The following is a 17,772-nucleotide window of genomic DNA, read 5'->3' as shown; positions in this document are numbered from 1 at the left end:
GAAACTGGACAGGGGATATGCCCATTTGTGAAGGTATGGTTTGCCTTGGGTCCAAGGTGGGTATGTGGAGGCCGAGCAGAACCTGCACCTGGACTTTGGTCCCCAGGATCAAATGCAGACTTATTTCCAGGGATGTCTGTCTGTCAGAAGGGTTTTAGGGGGCAACATCATTATTGTCTTCCTAGGACAAGCCTGCATACTCTGTGGCCTGCTGAGCTAAGTGCAATTCATCGGCTAGTATTCTGGCCTATATCTGGGGTCATTTGGGCTTGCCAAGAGGTTAACAACAAACTTCCCCAACCCTGTTTTTGCATTTCTAGCCAGGTAGAAAAACCAGGAGGTTTGGTGGCTGATGGGATGCATTTTGATGGGAGGGGTGTGTGAGTGTCACATCTGTTGTGTAGGCATCTCACAAGGAACATTTCACCTTTTAGTAGTATACCCAGGGCGCATCATTCTCTTTTGGAATCCACAGCCCAACAAAGAGGGTTGCCAGCTCCAGGTTGGGAAGTCCCTGCAGATTTTGAGAGTGAAGCCCAAGGAGAGTGAGGCTTGGGGAGGGGAGGGACCTCAGCAGGGTATGCCATAGAGTCCACCCTCCAAAGCCACCATTTCCTCTAGGAGGAACTGATCTCTGTTGTCTAGAAATCATTTGTGATTCCAGGAGACCTCCAGGCCCTACATGGAGGTTGACAGCCCTAGAAGCAAATGAACATATGATGTTGTCTTACACTACCATTGATCTACCCGGCCCAGTATTGCCAGTACTGTCATTTCCTCAGGGGAACTGAACTTGGCCATCTGGAGATCACTTGTAAGAGCAGCATGTCTCCAGGGGGGGCACCTGGAGGTTGGCAGCCCTAGTGGGGGAGTAACGCACTCTTGCAAACATGCTGAGGAGCCAGTAGTGTGGGTCCCCCCCCCCACAACTGCCACCATTGTCCCTTCCATGGCGATAGTGTCCAGGCTGGAGAAATTCCTACAGCTGGCTCTACCCATGTGCTTCTATGGTATTCACAAACACTTTGCAACCATATGGCCTATAAACCATGGAGAAACAGCTCCCATGTGGATCGGCGAGCATGTGAAACCCTGCTGACCCAGTGAGCCACCGTGTTTCTGTTGAACAGTGTGTCATTTCCCACGGATACTGAACTTGCCACTGTTTATACAGTTCTGTCCCATGAAGAAAGACGGATGAGCTTATTACTTGAGGTTTTATTAACTCCTTTACCTATATCTGACCCATCTGTTTTAAGAAATAACAACATTTCTTTAATTCAAAGTTTAAGGCAAATTGGAACTTTTGATTCCTCATTTCCCCCCCGTACAGCCATATCGTGTCCCCAGCTGTGGGACCAGGAGCATATGGAGATAAACTGTTCCCATACCTGGGGTACCTTCCGCTATAGTTCAACATGTCACTTCCACTGTGCCGATGGGTATCTCCTCAATGGAACGAGCAGGATGGAGTGCCTGCCTGATGGCCATTGGTCTGCTGAGATGCCTGTTTGCCAAGGTAATTGTGGTCCCTCCCTTTGGGGTGGGGACGTTGCGGGCGAAGACAGACATAATATTTAAAGAGAAGTCACAGTGGTTCCTCGCCCATCATATGAGCCTAACTTTGCATGATAGTTGCATGTTCTATGAAGCTAAATGTTAGGTCAGGACTCAGGAGTCAATCTTGCTCCTTCCCCGCTGATTTAGACCAGCTGTTGGCGGCTGCTGCAAAGAAGAACTCAAATGCAATTTTGTTAACCACTTTTAGAATCTGACTTTTGATACATACAGCCTTTTCAAATGTAGCTTTTGAAATATTGGCCTTGACAACACTTTTCTTTTGTGGGGAGGATAAGCATCCTAATCCTTCAGTCTTGCATGAATTAATTTCAAGGCAGTGACACTGCGTTTTCTGACTTTATCGTTTCAGCCCTGTTTCCATTTAAAGCTCCTTGTTCAACAATAAAAAAGCCCCAAAGCAGGCCTTTATAAAAACAAAAAGTTGGATCCTACCAGTTTTTCTTCTCAATCTCTACCCATTTCCTTCATTGCTGCAGTCACCATCAATGCTCCCCCTAAGCTGTGGAGCCTTGTGAGCAAAAATTCTGCTTTGTGAGCAACTGGCATTAAAGCTGTGAGCAAGCTATTTGGCTGCTGCATAAATCAGTTTGCTCTAGAGCCATCCTTCCTGAGCTAAGACAAAATGTGCGAGCCAAGGGCTAAAAAACTGTGAGATAGCTCACCCTAACTCAGCTTAGAGGGAACACTGGTCACCATTATGTTTAGCTTTTGCAGCAGTGAGTCGGCTGATCTGGATCTTTACTTGATGTCTCTAACTTACCAGTTTGGTATTCATTTCAGAAAATGTTGCTCCTTTTCTCAAGCAAGTTCTGCTCTACACTGGTACAGTCACGGCATCTGTTATTGGCCTGTTGTTATCTGGAACTCTAATAGTGCTAGCAATACGACGTCTCAGCAAAAAAGGTAAGGAAACTTATAAGCCCTCCACTTTCCTTCTCTCCCCCCCCCCCGCATTTGGAAATCTTGTACAACTTTTAGATGGTCCTCTTAATCGAATGCCTGGTGGAAGAGCTCCGTCTTGCAGGCCCTGTGGAACTGTAGGAGGTTCCGCAGGGCCCTGATCTCTACCGGGAGCTCATTCCACCAGGATGGACCTGCCACCGAGAAGGCACTGGCCCTGGTTGCTGCCAGTCTGACATCCCTGGGGTCTGGGAGGGCCAGCCAATCTTGTGCCCCTGAACGCAATGTTCTCTGGGGAACGTGTGGGGAAATGCAGTCCCTCAGGTATGCTGGACCCCAACCATATAGGGCTTTAAAGGTTAAAACTAGCACCTTGAAACAAATCCGGTATGCTATTGGCAGCCAGTGTAGTGCTTTCAGTACCGGCTGGATGTGCTCCCACATGGGGATACCCATTAACAGCCTGGCCACCACATTCTGCACTAACTGAAGCTTCCGGATTTGTGACAAGGGCAGCCCCATGTAGAGAACATTACAGTAGTCCAGTCTCAAGGTGACCATCGCGTGGATCACTGTTGCAAAGTTGTCATGTTCGGGGAAGGGAACCAATGGCCTAACCAGCCGAAGATGGTAAAAAGCTGATCTGGCAGGGGCTGCTACTTGGGCCTCCATTGTTAAGGAGGCATCCAAGAGCACTCCCAAGCTCCTAACCCCCGGCACTGGCACTAATGGAGCCCCATCGAAGGCACAGGACCTCCGTCTTCATCAGATTCAATTTCAGTTGACTCAGTCGAAGCCATCCAGCCACAGCCTGCAGCGCCTGGTCTAGATCTTCCGGTGTACGTCAGACTGGCCCCCCCAACAACAGGTAGAGCTGGGTGTCATCCACATACTGGCGACACCCAAGCCCATGTCTTTGGCAATCTTGGCAAGGGGCGCATATAGATATTAAATAACATTGGGGAGAATACTTCCCCTTGGGGCATGCCACACGACAATGGATGCCTTCAGGACATCTGATCCCATAGTGCCACCCTTTGTCCCCTGTCCTGGAGAAAGGATGCAAGCCACTGTGAGGCGAGCCCCTAAACTCTGGTGTCGGCGAGGCAGTGGATCAGTAGCTGATGGTCGACCATGTTGAACGCTGCTGACAGGTCCAACAACGAGAGCACTGCCAATCCGCCTCAATCCAGATGCCGCTGAAGATCGTCCATGAGGGCGACCAGTGCTGTCTCCATTCCACGTCCCAGGCGGAAGCCGGACTGGAAGAGATCTAAGATGGAAGCGTCGTCCAAAAATCTCTGTAACTGAACTGCCACAGCCCTCTCGATTCACTTGCCCATATAGGGCAAGTTGGAAACTGGCCGGTAATTAGCCAGTTCGGCCAGATCCAGTGATGGTTTCTTCAAGAAGAGATAAATCACGGCCTCCTTGAGTGACCCAGGGAACAAGCCCTCCAAGAGAGACTTGTTAATGATCTCCCCCAGGGCACCTCAAATTGGGCATTGTGTGGATTTTCCATGCTGGTAAGTCTTCCATTCATGCAAATCAGAATCCTGAAAAATCAAGCTTCAAGTTTTCATGAGTAGAAGCTCTTCCTACATGGAAGATCTGCACATATAGCCAGTTCACACAAGAGAGTGACTGTATGCAGGGCTTTTTTTGTAGAAAAAGCCCAGCAGGAACTCATTAGCATAACAGGCCACACCCAACAGCTGAAACTTATTAACATATTAAACCACACCCTGCCACCACAGCTCATTAGCATATTAGGCCGCAGCCCCGTGTTGCCAGAAGTGTGGTCATCCAGCCACACCCACCTTTTGCTTCTTATTCTGTTTACCTTGTTTGTTGTCAAAACCCAGGGCCTTTTTTTTGTAGCAGGGACTCCTTTGCATGTTAGGCCACACACGCCTACTGTAGCTAATCCTAATGAGTTTCTGCTGTTGGGTGTGGCCTATTATGCTAATGAGTTCCTGCTGGGCGTGGCCAACTCAGGAGCCAGCCGGAACTCCGTTCCTGTGCGTTCCTGCCCCAAAATAGCCCTGACTGTATGTATCGGGTACATCGCAGGGCCCTGCATGTTGCTGATATATGTGGCTGTCAGGCTCCTGATTTGCCTAAGAGGAACAGAACACCTGCAGAGGTTTCCTTTGCTCACTGTAACTTCTACACAGGGTTAAAAGGTTGTCCTGAGACTGTAATATGAGGAAACCAACATATGTACTCCTGAACTCCTTGGCAGAGGACTGGGATACGTGTATAATTTAATAGCTTCATCACCACCTCTAGTCAGGGCAACTGCTATATTTTTATCTAGTGTTTTAATTCATAAGTGATACTAGCTGGGTTTCTTCTTTCTCTCTCTCTCTCCATTTTTCCGTGCCATCTGCTGGACACTTTGATCATCAGAAGAAAAAAATAGGCTCTTGAATTCCACCAGGTAAGGCCTCCTGTGTGATGTGAAGCCAAAACATTTTAACTCCTTGTGGAAAACCACCCAGAGTCTTGTGACATTTTAAAGACGAACTCGTTTGTTGTATCATGAACTTGAGAGCCCACTTTTTCAGGAGCGTGATGTAACCAGAAAAGATGGCATGTGTGTCATATATTTAGGACACAGGGGAGCGGGGTGGGCTGTTTTACATGGTAGGATTAGAAGATGCACAGGCACATAAACCAGAATGCCATGTAGGAATCAAACAACTGAAGATAACGAAATGGTGCAGTATGACTATATATACGCAGAATAGAAAAATATTGTTGTTTGTCACATGAAACCAGATGAAACCAGATTCTCAAGTTTTTACCAGCACCAAAGGGCTTTGGGAGGACAAGTTTAGGCTGCAGGATTTACATTACACCTACTACTTTATAATAATGACCTGTTTACCTTTCAGTGATTTGGGTGCACCTGGGGTCTTCTCCAATGCGGCATTTGCTTCCTAAGGTAAGTCAACAGAGGTCTTTACTCTAGTCCTCCTTTCTGAATTGGGTTGTCATCTTGCTAGGGGGATGAGATATGCTATTGGATTGGACCAATGATAATGGAATGTCAGTGGGTGGGATCCAATGATCTTTTTCATTCAGTCGCATCCAGGTTCCTCCCTTGCTACAGCCCCGATCTCACAAGGCTTTTGTATATGAAGTCCCATGATTCCCAGCATAGCCTCTCTTGGTCATCAGTTGGGACCCTTCCTTCTTTTTCATCAGCCACGAATGGCTTGCTGATGTGTATTGAACTGCAAACTAGTCTACAATGCTAGGATCTCCTCTCTTGTGGTAAAGGTAAAGGTTCCCTTGCTCAAAAGCCAGTTGAGTTCGACTCTAGGGTTGTGGTGCTCATCTCCGTTTCAAAGCTGAAGAGCCAGCGCTGTCCAAAGACGTTTCTGTGGTCATGTGGCCGGTATGACTAAACACCAAGCCGCACAGAACGGTGTTACCTTCCCACCGAAGTGGTACCTATTTATCTACTTGCAATTTCTTGCTTTCGAACTACTAGGTTGGCAGGAGCTGGAACTAGAGACGGGAGCTCACTCCGTCATGTGGCAACCCGGGTCTCGAACTGCTGAACTACTGACTTTCCACAGCCTGCAGTTCAGCGTCTTAACCACTTGAGCCACCGCAGCCCCTTTTGCTGATGTGTATTGAGCTGCAAACTAGTCTACAATGCTTGGGATTCCTCTAGGATCTCCTCTCTTGTGGTACCACATTACAATCTTTTTGCCCTGCTCAGTAGTTCCTTTTCCATATTAATCTGCAAGAAGAACTGAGATGAGAGCTCCGTGCAGTGCTTAGCACCATGTTGCCTATTCAAATCCACCCCACAGGCAAGGTCCTAGTACAAATTTGCTTGGAAGTAAATCTCCTTCAGCAGGCTTCTCCCTGTAATTTCCCTTTTGTTCTGTTGTTTTGGGGATAATTGTTGGGAGAGCTGGTATCATTAGTCCAGTTCCCAGAGCTAATTTCGCAGAGTGCATTAAAGCTATACACACAGGAGTGTCTTTGCACCAGGTATTCAAGCTTAGTCACAGAGTCACCTTTCAGACTAATAAAAGTCTATTTATTTAGGAGCTTCATTCTAGATAGGAAAGCTTAGAGATAGGATAGTATTCTAGCGTAACTTACTAAGGATGAACAAATTTAGAGTCCAGTGGGGCACCTTTAAGACCAACAAAGTTTTATTCAAAGTATGAGCTTTCGTGTGCATGCACACTTTTTCAAATACAGTGGAATGGAAGGTAACGTTCAAACTTACAGACAGGGGCTGAACAGAAACGTTGTTGGTCTTAAAGGTGCCACTGGACTCTAAATGTGTTCTACTGCTTCAGACCAACACGGCTGACCACCTGGATCTTACTAAGGATGGACACAGATGGTGAGAGGCCCATCTGCGTCATGGTGCCAAGATGGAGACAGCATGCCTTCTCCCTTGGTGTGTGCAAGGAGAAGTGTGTTGTGTGGAAGAGGATGAACAGAAGGAAGGATAGGCAATTTTCCTGAGGTCCAGGGGTCATTTCCTGCCGGAGCGAAATAAGTTATGCAAATAAGTTATGCTAATGAGCTCCTGCACCTCTTTTTCTGCGAAATGACCCCTGCTGAGATCTATCAGTCTACTTCAAAGGGACAGTGACAGAAGAGTAAACACAGGAAGAAGCTTGGTCTGCCTATCTAGCCTATCTATCTTGCCACGTAGTCTACTGGAGGCTGAGGCAGGGGACAGCATCCAGTCCTTCACTTCCAACCCTAATTAATTACTTTCTGGGGTTTTTTTCCCTGGGCTTGGCACGCTTATGGATTAATGCTTGGTTATGAGCTCTTGTTTGGAAGGGCTAGTGGTAGGTCTTAAGTGCCGTTTTTTTTCCACTTAGCACCAAGCCAAATTTGCTGCTCATTTTTTTTTTAAAAAAATTATTGACTATTCTCATTCCAACGCAATTACAAAATGATGGTTATAAAAGCTTGAAAAGAAAGCCTTGGCTTGCTGGGAAATGGAAAAAACCCACAATTCTTGCAATTCCATGGCATTCCTTTTTTTTTTGCACAGAGTTGCTCCAGCTGAAGTCTGTTGGCTTAGATCCACCAGAGATTTCTGCATGTGTGTGTGGGTGGGTTTGCCAGCTCTGGATTGGGGAATACCTGGGGATTTGGGGGTGGAGCCAGAAGAGGGTGGGGTTTGGGTAGGGCAGGGACTTCAGTGGGGTATAATGCCATAGACTCCACCTTCCAAGGTGGCCATTTTTGCCAGATGAACTGATCTTTGTCACCTGGAGATCAGTTGTAATAGTGGGAGATCTCCAGCCACCACCTGGAGACTGGCAACCCTTGCAGGGAAGACAATTTTCAAGAGAGAACGTAACAACTGTTTCCTCCTCTGGCAAGAAATGAGTTTATTCAACTCAATGCTAAACAACTTCCACTCTGAAATTCACTGGGTGATCTTGGGCCAGTCACTCTTTCTCAACCTAAGCCATGTCCCAGGGTATTTGTCACAGTTGCCAACTCCAGCTTGGGGAATTCCTGTAGAATTGTAGGCAGTGCCAGGGGAGGGAGCCCAGCAGGGATGTAATGCCATAAAGTCCCCCCCTCCAAAGCAGCTGTTTTCTCCAGGGGAACTAATTTTTGCCATCTGGAAATCAGTTGTAATTGTGGGAGAAGTCTGGGGCCCACCTGAAGGTTACCAGCCCTAGCTGTTGCAAAGGTAAAATGAGGAGCTCTTTGAAAGAAGGGAAAAATTAAAAAAATAACTGCCCCTGATGCTCCTCGAACTATGTTCCTTCATCAGTGTATAAGTTTTTAGATACAGAGTTAGGGATGGATCTAGACTAAACCGACAATTTCCACCAGTTCCCATTCTTCCCATCCCCTGGTCATTCCTCAGGGTCCCCTATCCCCCAGGACTAGTATTTTGTGGGGATCAGTGGCCTGGGGGAGGAAGGCAGGAAGATGCCATTATGCCACTGGAAAATTTAGTCCAACTCTTTCATCATTTCTGTGCATCTCAGCATTTTTAACAGAGAGACATCCAGGACTGGAGTGGTAGGGGAGAATCAACTAACAGGAAAACAATCAAACCATTTCCTGCTAGTGGTTGTAAACCTGTGAATAACCTTTGGCAAGAGAATCTGTATGGAAATATTTGTTGATCTAAAACAAACATTGCTTCTTTTAAAGTGTCATTCCCAAGTCAGAACATTTCACGCTTTCCTGTTGTGTACTACATTCCAAGTACCATGTCTCTTACAATGTGAAGTGCTTTTAAGTGAGGGCCCTGTCTTTAGAGTTAAGAATACAGCGAAATCTTCTCCCAAATGACCAAACTGACCTTGTTTTTCCTTTTGGGATGGACCCACACAGAGCTCCTCTGGTGGATGACCCTGGGAGAAGACCACAGAGAGGATGGAATTTTCCAATTTAGTGGTGCCTCTTGAGTTAATGTAGAGCTGGAAAAAATTCAGGCTGAAACACCTGCCTCTACCTCGGATCTTGCTGCGCTGAACTTCTGTTCTCCTTCCAGCTGTAGCATTTCAAGGATGTTGCATCATTTATTGTTACACACTCTGATGACTGCATTTTCCTTCTGCTGTCAGACTCTAAACAACTTACAAAGTTAAGAAACTTAACCACCTAAAGGTCTGGGGGAGATGTTGTTCCTACAAAACCATATCAGCACCTATGGTGAACTGTGCTCTGCTGGAAGTAACAATTCTTCTTGCTTCACTCAAACTCCTGTCCGCTAAAAACTGCTTTAAAAAAATCAGATCTTGAGTTTAAAATCTTGGAAATCTCTGTTCCTGCACAGTCAAGAGATGCCCAAATTGCCTCATGACAGACACACCAGGTTTTTTTACCCACCATTTATTACACCTTGCTCTTTAGAGATTAGGGAAAGTTAATCCTGATCCAAGAAAATGTCATTATAAGAATAAACTAAAAAGAACATCAGATATGTTTTATTTAAAGGTTATACCTGGGCACCTCCGACCAGTGGATATCTTATTCAGCCATCGCTTTGGCTTCTGTGATTACACCACGATTTGCTCACACTGCTTTCAAGCAGATTGTAACCAATCGGGACTAGAGACTTATTTTTGGAAAAAGTGAAAGATAACGATTCTTAGTAAACTGGATCCTGCTACATCTTGAATTTACATGGGATTATAAAACCATACACAGCTCTGGTTATGTCTTGCTCTTTGTTGATGAACTGGATTCTTCATCATGTAAGCAGAGCAAATTGTCAAGGATATGTATATTTTCAGTGTTGGGGTGAAGCCATGCATTTGCTTCACAGTTCAACTCTCCTTTATGGTACCAAAACAAAGCTTAAAAGTTGGTTTTCACAGGTTGACTAACAGTTGTTGACTAAATTGACTAATTAGTTGCTGTAGATTTTCTGGGTTGTGTGGCCATGATCTTGGCATTGTAGAACCTGATGTTTCGCCAGTAGCTGTGACTGGCATCCGCATCCTCAGAGGTATAACACAGAAAGATGGAATACTCTCTGTGTAGAAGTTCCCCCGGCTATGAACATGCTAATGGAGGAGCTTTCCTGAGGAGGTTCTTTTGTATATGGATCCTACAAGATAATGACTCAGCCCTACCCCACCTACCTGCCTACCATTTTTCTTCTCACCTTGACACAGAGAGTACTCCATCTTTCTGTGTTACACCTCTGAGGATGCCAGTCACAGCTACTGGTGAAACGTCAGGTTCTACAATGCCAAGACCACAGCCACACAACCCAGAAAATCTACAGCAACTAATGAACTCCGGCCGTGAAAAAACTTGACAACATATTAACTTGACAACATATTAACTTGACTAAATTAAGAAATGATTCCATAATGCACTAGTCCTTTCATCACTGTGCCAAAATGGCCTTATTTGCGTTTCCTAGAAAATTGTGCAGTAATTCACAAATAAAGACAATTTGTGGTTTTTTAAAAAATAGTGCTTTGCGGCTTTCCTGCTCTCAAGTAGATTCATTCGATTAATTCCTGATCCACCACAATTGGTGATTCAGACAGCCTCTGTCTACCATGGAGGAGGCATGTTTGCTGGACCCTGGCAGGCCAGATCACTTTGCTCTCAGCAAGGAAAGCTGGTTCTCTAGTTAAGCAGTGGAGGCAAGTCTCTCAGGCACTGGCAGTGCTGCTGGCGTTTGAATTTTGTTCCCATTGTCTGGAGAAGTACAATCCTTTCTTGTCCTTTTGTTTGCCAGCACACTGACATCTTCGGGAGTAGATGTTGCGTTGTTTTCATCAGTTGGCTGCAAAAGGTTGCCTACTTGGGTTGCCAGCCTGAGTTGGGAAATACCTGGAGATTTTGGGGGTAGAGCCTGTTGAGGGAAGGGTTTGGGGAGGGGAGGGACTTCAATGGGGTATAATGCCATAGAGTCCACCTTCCAAAGTGGCAATTTTCTCCAGGGGAACTGGGTTTGATTCCCCACTTCTCCAAAAGAAGCCAGCTGAGTGACCTTGAGTCAGTCACAGTTCTCTCCGAGCTCTCTCAGCCCCACCTACCTCACAGGGTGGGAAGGGAAGATGATTGTAAACCTCTCTGAAACTCTGAGAGAAGGGCGGTGTATAAATCCAATTCTCCTCCTCCTCCTCCTCCTCCTCCTCTTTCTTCCTCCTCCTTATGGCCCAACACATAGGCTTCATTCACAGTGATTTTAATGACCCTCATTATATGGGCTGTTGGGTCATTTGTAATCCTGGTACAATGGGAAGGATAATCGAATAACTTTCTTACCATAATATGGTAATCGCTAGCATTCAGTAAGACAATGGCTCCCCCTTTATCTGCCTCTTTTATAACCACTGTTTTATCTTTAGCTAATTCACTGAGCGCTCTATGTTCTTCTCTAGAGATATTGTGTTTTACAAAACCCATAGACTGCTCTGCCTGGGCTATGTCTTTTAGCACTGTTTTTTTTCAAATACCTGTAGATTGGGCTCATTGATATCAGGAACAAAAGATGACTTGGAGTGGCATTTATTTACTTTTTTGTTATCGGATTCACCAAACAACATTCTCAGTTTTAACTGTCTCATTAAATGATAGAAATCTATATGAGTCTAAAATGCATCTTAATTAGCCGTAGGAATGAATCCTAAGCCCAAATTCAACACTTTCCTTTCTATAGGTGACAGGTCCTGGGATGAAAGATTGACTACGAGGCCTGACGTTTGTTTAGTTGGGGTTGATATTGGGAGATCATCTCTCGAGCTCTCTTTTTAGTTCATCTTTCTAAAACAGACCTGCTTTCTCCAAAATCCTCCCCTGAAGTAGTTGTTGACTTGTCACCTGCAGAATCTATCTCTGAGTTAGAACTCATAACTGACCATGATACTCATTTTTGCCAAGGGACACTGGCGAACACCATTTATAAACTCTAGATCAGGGGTGTTGAATTTATTTGTTATGAGGGCTGGATTTGACATAAATGAGACTTTGTTGGGCCGGGCCATGTGTGTCATAAAATGTAATGCCAGGTAGCGGAGACATAAACTTTATAAAGGACACAAGCACAAAGGTTTTTTTTAACTTAAAATAAAAACATGCTTAAAACATTAGAACTCTTGCAATATTTTGTTTATTTAACAGTGTCTGATAACTGATACCTCTTGCTCAAAATGTCTGTGCTGTTGCAATCTTGAGTATGCTGTTCAGGTGTGTATCTGTAAGCTGCAAACCTACAATGATGCAGCAGCAGCAGCAGAACTGGAAGAAGAAGCAGAAGACAGCCAATTCCACTGCGGGCCTGATAGAAGCCCTCCGGGGGCCTCATCCGGCTCCCAGGCCGAATGTTTGACACCCGTGCTCTAGATGTTTCATAATCTTTGGTATCTCTTTTAAATTTCTTAATTTTCATTTCTTTTATTTTGGACTCAAATTCCTTAATAGCAATTCAGTTATTTTGGTGTCAAAAACACTAGAGATGGATTACTTGCCAGATGTTTCCACTTTCTCTATCTCCACTATTAACTTAATCACCTCCCCCTGAGACTTTTCAATAAGTAATAGCATTAAGTCAGTTGAGCATTTACTAAGAATTGATGCCCACTTTTTTAAAAAGTCCTTGGATTCCATAAACATAGCTGGACCCTTTTGCATGCAGAAGCCTCTCAGAATATGTATTTCCAGGTATTTCCCAACTCAGAGCTGCCAACCCTAAATTATGAACCTGATGTCATGTGGAAGCTCCCCCACCCAAAGTTGTCCCCAAAATCTTTGTGGAAGTGCCCAAATATGGAATCATTCTAGCCAACTGGCAGCAGCACCATTTTGAGGCCACTGAGCCTGGTGTTGGGGCTGCATTTCAGGCAAGAGAGAAACCCCCTGCTGTTTGGACTGAATATGTCAAATTCATTCATTCATTCAGCTGGCTCAGGGTCACCTGATGGGAGAAGTGGGAAGCCCCCTCCCACATGGCTCTCTGGGTAGCTCTCTACCAGGGTCAACTGAGAACGTGAAGCTGCCTTATACAGAGTGAAAGCCTTCGGCTATCAAGGTCGATTTTGACTTTTCTGAGCCCGTGGTCACACGGCAAGGAAACTGCGATTTATTCCCGGTATAATTTAATCGGGAACATTTCTCTTCAGGTTGGGATGACCACATATCCCTCCCCGAACCGGAAGCATTCTGCGAGGAGGCTCTGGACACCGTCTAGATGCAGCCGCCGGCCCCTCTCTCTCCGCGGCTCGCCTGCCAGCCCCTCCGGCACTTCCTTCCCCCTGCCCTAGGGTTGCCAGCCTCCAGGTGGGGCCTGGGGATCTCCCGCTTTTACAACTGATCCCCAGCCGACAGAGGTTAGCTCCCCTGGAGAAAATGGATGCTTTGAAGGGTGGAATCTATGGCATTGTATTATGTTGAGGCCCCTCTCCTCCCCAAACCACGCCCTCTCCTGGCTCCACCCCCAAAGTCTCCAGGTATTTTCCAACCCAGACTTGGCAACCCTACCCTGCCCGCCTCCAACAACTTTCCCCACCACCTCCTGCTGCCCGACCAGCCCCACGCTGCTGGCAAGCTGGGTCCTCCCTCCCTTCCTAACGCTGCAGCTTCTGGTCCTGGGGCGCACTCCACCGGCCGCTCGCCTGCAAGCCCGCCTGGCACTTCCTTCCCCGACTACCCCCCCCCCCCTTTCCATTCTGCCTCCTGCTGCCCGCCGCACCTTCACTCCTGGGGCGGGCAGGAGCTTTCTCCACGCTTGATGAGTGCGTGAACGTTTTAAATATTGAATTTTTAAAGCACAGGATTGCTCAAGCGCTCAGCCGGAAGCTGTTAAAAAACACACACCAAAACCTCTGTGTGTAACAGGAAAATAGTCGCCAATTGCTACCGTGCATTATGTGTTCGAAATCAGAAAAAAAAGACCACTATTTATTCCAGCATAAACGTTTCAGAACCAGAGCTGAAAGACCTCTGAAAGCCAAGCGAAAAACGGGGACTATAAAGAATGTAAATAATAAAATAAAACAAATACGGTAGCTTTGTATTACTGAAGGGAAGTCAAGTGATTCAACACACACACACCCCTTCACGGTTGCGTTCTAAGTTATTTATAATTCCACATAATTTACAATGTGTTCAGTTTATAATAGAAGAAATGCTCATTTTCTGCTTGCAGGACGATCACTGCCCGTTGTTAGGTCCCTTTATTTTCCTCGTTGGGAGAAAGCAAGGCGAGCTTTCCTCACCAGGACGGCGCGAGAGTGCAACGCGAGCTTTCTGGCCCATTCCGGCCTCTGTCGTCGGGGGCGGGACCTTGTCAGGAAGTACACGTGTGTTTTGGGCAATCCCGGAAAGGAAGCGGTGGAGAGAGTCGATGTCTGCAGCGATGACAGCGGCCGTGGTCGGGCATGGCCCGGGAGGGCCCGGCTCTGAGTGGGGTGAGTGTGGGGGATCGGGGCCCAGGTGTTCTTGTCCGTAAGGAGGAGGCCGTCGCGTCAAAACGGGTCCGTGATGATTTCGCTAATTCCGCTTTTATGTTATCCCCGCTTTTCGGTCCTTTTCAGCCGGGCGGGCGCTTCCTCCCTCTCTGGTCGCCCTCTTTATCTTCACAGCAGCCCTATGAGGTAGGTCAGGTGGGGTGTGAGAGAGGGGGGCTGACCCAAGGCACCACCCCCCATCTATAGGGGGTGGTGCCCAAGGTCGCCTCAAGGAGCGTGGAAACTGAATGGCGACTTGGGCTAAGTTGCCTGGCCCTGCGCTGCTCTCCGATTTCAGGCTAATCATTAAAGAACGGTGGCCGCCTTGTTAGTCTTGTCTGTTTCATTTATTTAGCTGGTAATAGGAGTCTTTGTAGTACTTTAAAAAAAGAAAGCTGGGATAAAATGTTGTGAGCCTTAAAAAAAAAAGTAATTGTGGTTTAAGGGCTCTAGCCTGAAAGGACGTTGTAGAAGAGGGTGTTAGAATAATGTCCATCGTTTCTGACAGTGGCGCTCTCAGAACTGATCGTTGTACAGTTATTTAACTGGCAACGACTGCTGAGTTAGAAAGTTTTAAAGAGTGTGATGAATTTTTACAGAAGTTCAGTCCAGCGGTGGATTTGCATATCTACCTCATTTTTGTCCCCAATAGACACCCACAACTCTGTACTGCCCTCTTTCATGTTGTCCTTACAACTGCCCTGTGAGGTGGCTTAGGCCAAGGGAGAGTGATAGTCACCCAGAGAGTTTCCATGCCACAATGGGCATTTCATCCTGGATCTCCCAGATCCTAGTTTAACACTCTAACAACTACATTGTGCTTCACTGTTTAGCCATAATAAGTCAAAATGAAGCCTTTCCTATTATCTATCTCTTGAAAAGATTTCTATTTCAGTTTTCTATAATATTTATTTATTTACATATGATATTGTTTATTGTTTTGTTTTACAGTAGTTGCCTTTGTTGTGTCTGAGGTGGCTAATATTGTTGTAAAAATACAATAAATACCTTATTTACCACTGTGAAGATGCGAATTATTATAAAACACCTTCTCTCCCAAAACACAGTATAATAAACACAATATAATAAAGCAGAAAAGTAGCAACATGTTATAATTATCTATCTAATGGCGCTGTTGTCCTTTCTCCAAGGAACTTAGCAGAGATACGTGGTTCTCCTTTTCCTTTCCTTAGCCTGGTGAAGTAGATTAGGTTAAGAGAGAACAATTGACCCAAGACCAGCTTCTTGGCCCAGCTGGAATTAAAGGAAGTATACTAAAGGCAAGCAAGAGTACATGGCTGTTACATCATACTCTTCTTCTGAACTTCGTCAGCAATTGCTTTTGGAAACATGATGATGGAACTGAGATGGATTAGATAGATCTGTTCTCTGTGAATTTATCACTGTTATTAACCACCATGGTTAAGTGGAACCCCTGTGTTATGAGACAGTCTGCCTTTGAGGACTAGGTGCTTGGAGTGGGAGTGGAGAATAGCAACTGCAGAGGGCTTTTGTCTTTGTGTGCTTCTTGTAAACTTCTGAAAGGTGTCTGGCTGGTTACTATAACTTTCTAGGTGAACCCTTAGTTGGACCCAGCAGGGATCAGCTCATATTCATGAAGATCATTAATCTGTCTGTGTTTCTATCTGGAATATTTTTATCCTACCTTTCCCCCAAGAAGATCAGGGTGGCATATGTGGTTCTCCCAACTCCCCTTTTGGTATTTTTGCATTTCTCTCTCTCTCTCTCTCTGTGTGTGTGTGTGTCCGTGCCTAGAAGTCTTGGTAATCTCTGGTGACTCCTACTGGGGCATGGAAGACGTTGAGAGAAGTGGCTTGATAGCCTGCCTTTGCCTCCCGACCCTGGTAGTCTTTGGAGGTCTCCCATCCAAATACTTGCCAGCGTTGGCCCTGCTTTCTCCCTCATTTTAAACTCGCAATGACCCTGTGAGACAGGGCTGACTGAATGGAGCCGTTACTCTCTTTTTGGCTGCGATCACACACACTAAATAATTTACTTTCAATGCATTTTCCAACTGGATTTTACTGTGTGAGGTGGGAAAATCCAGTTGGACAGTGGATTGAAAGTGGATTGACAGTGGATTATTTAGTGTGTGTGATCGCAGCCTCAGTCAACCCTGTCTCACAGGGTCATTGTGAGTTTAAAACAAGGGTGAAAGAACCACATATGCCACCCAGAGTCACCCACTGAGCTTGGAGACAGAATGAGGTTTTGGACTCAGGTCTCCCACATCCTAGTCAGACACTAACAGACATGCAGTTATTATATAGTAAATGGTCTGAAAATAGTCACAGTGATTACTGTTGCATTTACTTCCAGGTCAGTATGCTTAGGGCTGCAGTTTAAATTATTCCTTAGAAGCAGTGTAGCAGTCTAACTGCAGCTCAGTACAGGCTGAATATGGATCTTTTAAAAAAGAAAACAAAATCTTTAAATTAAGATAGATTGGAGGGGCAGATGGGATGCTAGATGAACCAGTATGAGAATGGAATGTCAGGCAAAGAGTTTGATGGGTCTAAAGGGCTTCTTCGAGATGCTACACAGAAAGGGAAATGATAGAGGTGAACATGTGCAAACCATGCAGAAATTCATTTCAGCACACTAATATACTTGGGCAGGGTGCTACTTTTATATTTATTACTTATTGTGAGACCTCATGTGTGTCACTTCCTAATAAAGGACTCACAACAACTGGCTGTGGAAACTTGATGCATTTTCATTTAAAAATTCCCAGTAATGTTAAGTGTGTATAGTTTCACTTATACAACAACAACCCCGGCCTTCCTTACAGAGTTGTTGTAAAGATTACTGATAGGAGATAGGACACTTTGAGAACTCTGAGGCACTTAGATCCTTATTATTGTTCTTGAGCACTTGGTTAGGTACCTTCGGATTGCAGTCCTGCGTGATCTGCTTCATAGTAACTCTGCACAGCATCCACTGTGGCTCAATCCTGAATGGCTGTGACTAGTTTAGAGTCTACGCGCCAGTTGTTGTCTTCTTTTTCAACTGCAGGCTGATGTGTTAGAATGGAATGTGGACAGAGACTTTAATCTCTCATAAAAATTCAACAGGTCTCTAAGTTGTATGAGCTGATCAAGGAATTATGACCAAAAGTCGTACATCCTGTGAGAGTAAGAGGTAAAAGAACCGAGGTGCTATTATCCCAAGTAAAATTAGAACTTGGCTGTGGCCTTGTATGCCAAAACTAACAATCTATATGAATCTAAAGGAAAGTTTTCTATATAATTCAGTGCTGATAGTATTTCATTCAGTCCACATTTGACTAAAATTAGGGCACAAGAACTGCTAGAGATGTGGAAGGTGAGTGGCT

At 45.5% G+C, this 17,772-nt stretch overlaps 2 protein-coding genes across 2 annotated transcripts in view; both read left to right on the top strand.

Moving 5' to 3' along the window:
* LOC107121035 (P-selectin-like) overlaps positions 1–9,642 on the top strand; it is a 36,696-nt gene extending 27,054 nt beyond the window's left edge. The window contains exons 14-18 of the mRNA XM_015423862.1: positions 1,334–1,519; positions 2,362–2,484; positions 4,894–4,924; positions 5,382–5,431; positions 8,839–9,642. Coding sequence (XP_015279348.1) covers positions 1,334–1,519; positions 2,362–2,484; positions 4,894–4,924; positions 5,382–5,430 — 389 coding nt within the window. The 3' untranslated portion in view covers position 5,431; positions 8,839–9,642. The remainder of the gene's footprint in view (positions 1–1,333; positions 1,520–2,361; positions 2,485–4,893; positions 4,925–5,381; positions 5,432–8,838) is intronic.
* Positions 9,643–14,306: 4,664 nt separating this feature from the next.
* ATF6 (activating transcription factor 6) overlaps positions 14,307–17,772 on the top strand; it is a 120,423-nt gene continuing 116,957 nt past the window's right edge. The window contains exon 1 of the mRNA XM_015423852.1: positions 14,307–14,378. Coding sequence (XP_015279338.1) covers positions 14,315–14,378 — 64 coding nt within the window. The 5' untranslated portion in view covers positions 14,307–14,314. The remainder of the gene's footprint in view (positions 14,379–17,772) is intronic.

Source organism: Gekko japonicus, unplaced genomic scaffold (assembly GCF_001447785.1).
Source record: "Gekko japonicus isolate JY-2015 unplaced genomic scaffold, Gekko_japonicus_V1.1 scaffold281, whole genome shotgun sequence".
Classification (NCBI taxonomy): domain Eukaryota; kingdom Metazoa; phylum Chordata; class Lepidosauria; order Squamata; family Gekkonidae; genus Gekko; species Gekko japonicus.
The sequence above is the reverse complement of the archived record's forward strand: the minus strand, read 5'-3'. Positions and strand labels throughout refer to the sequence as shown.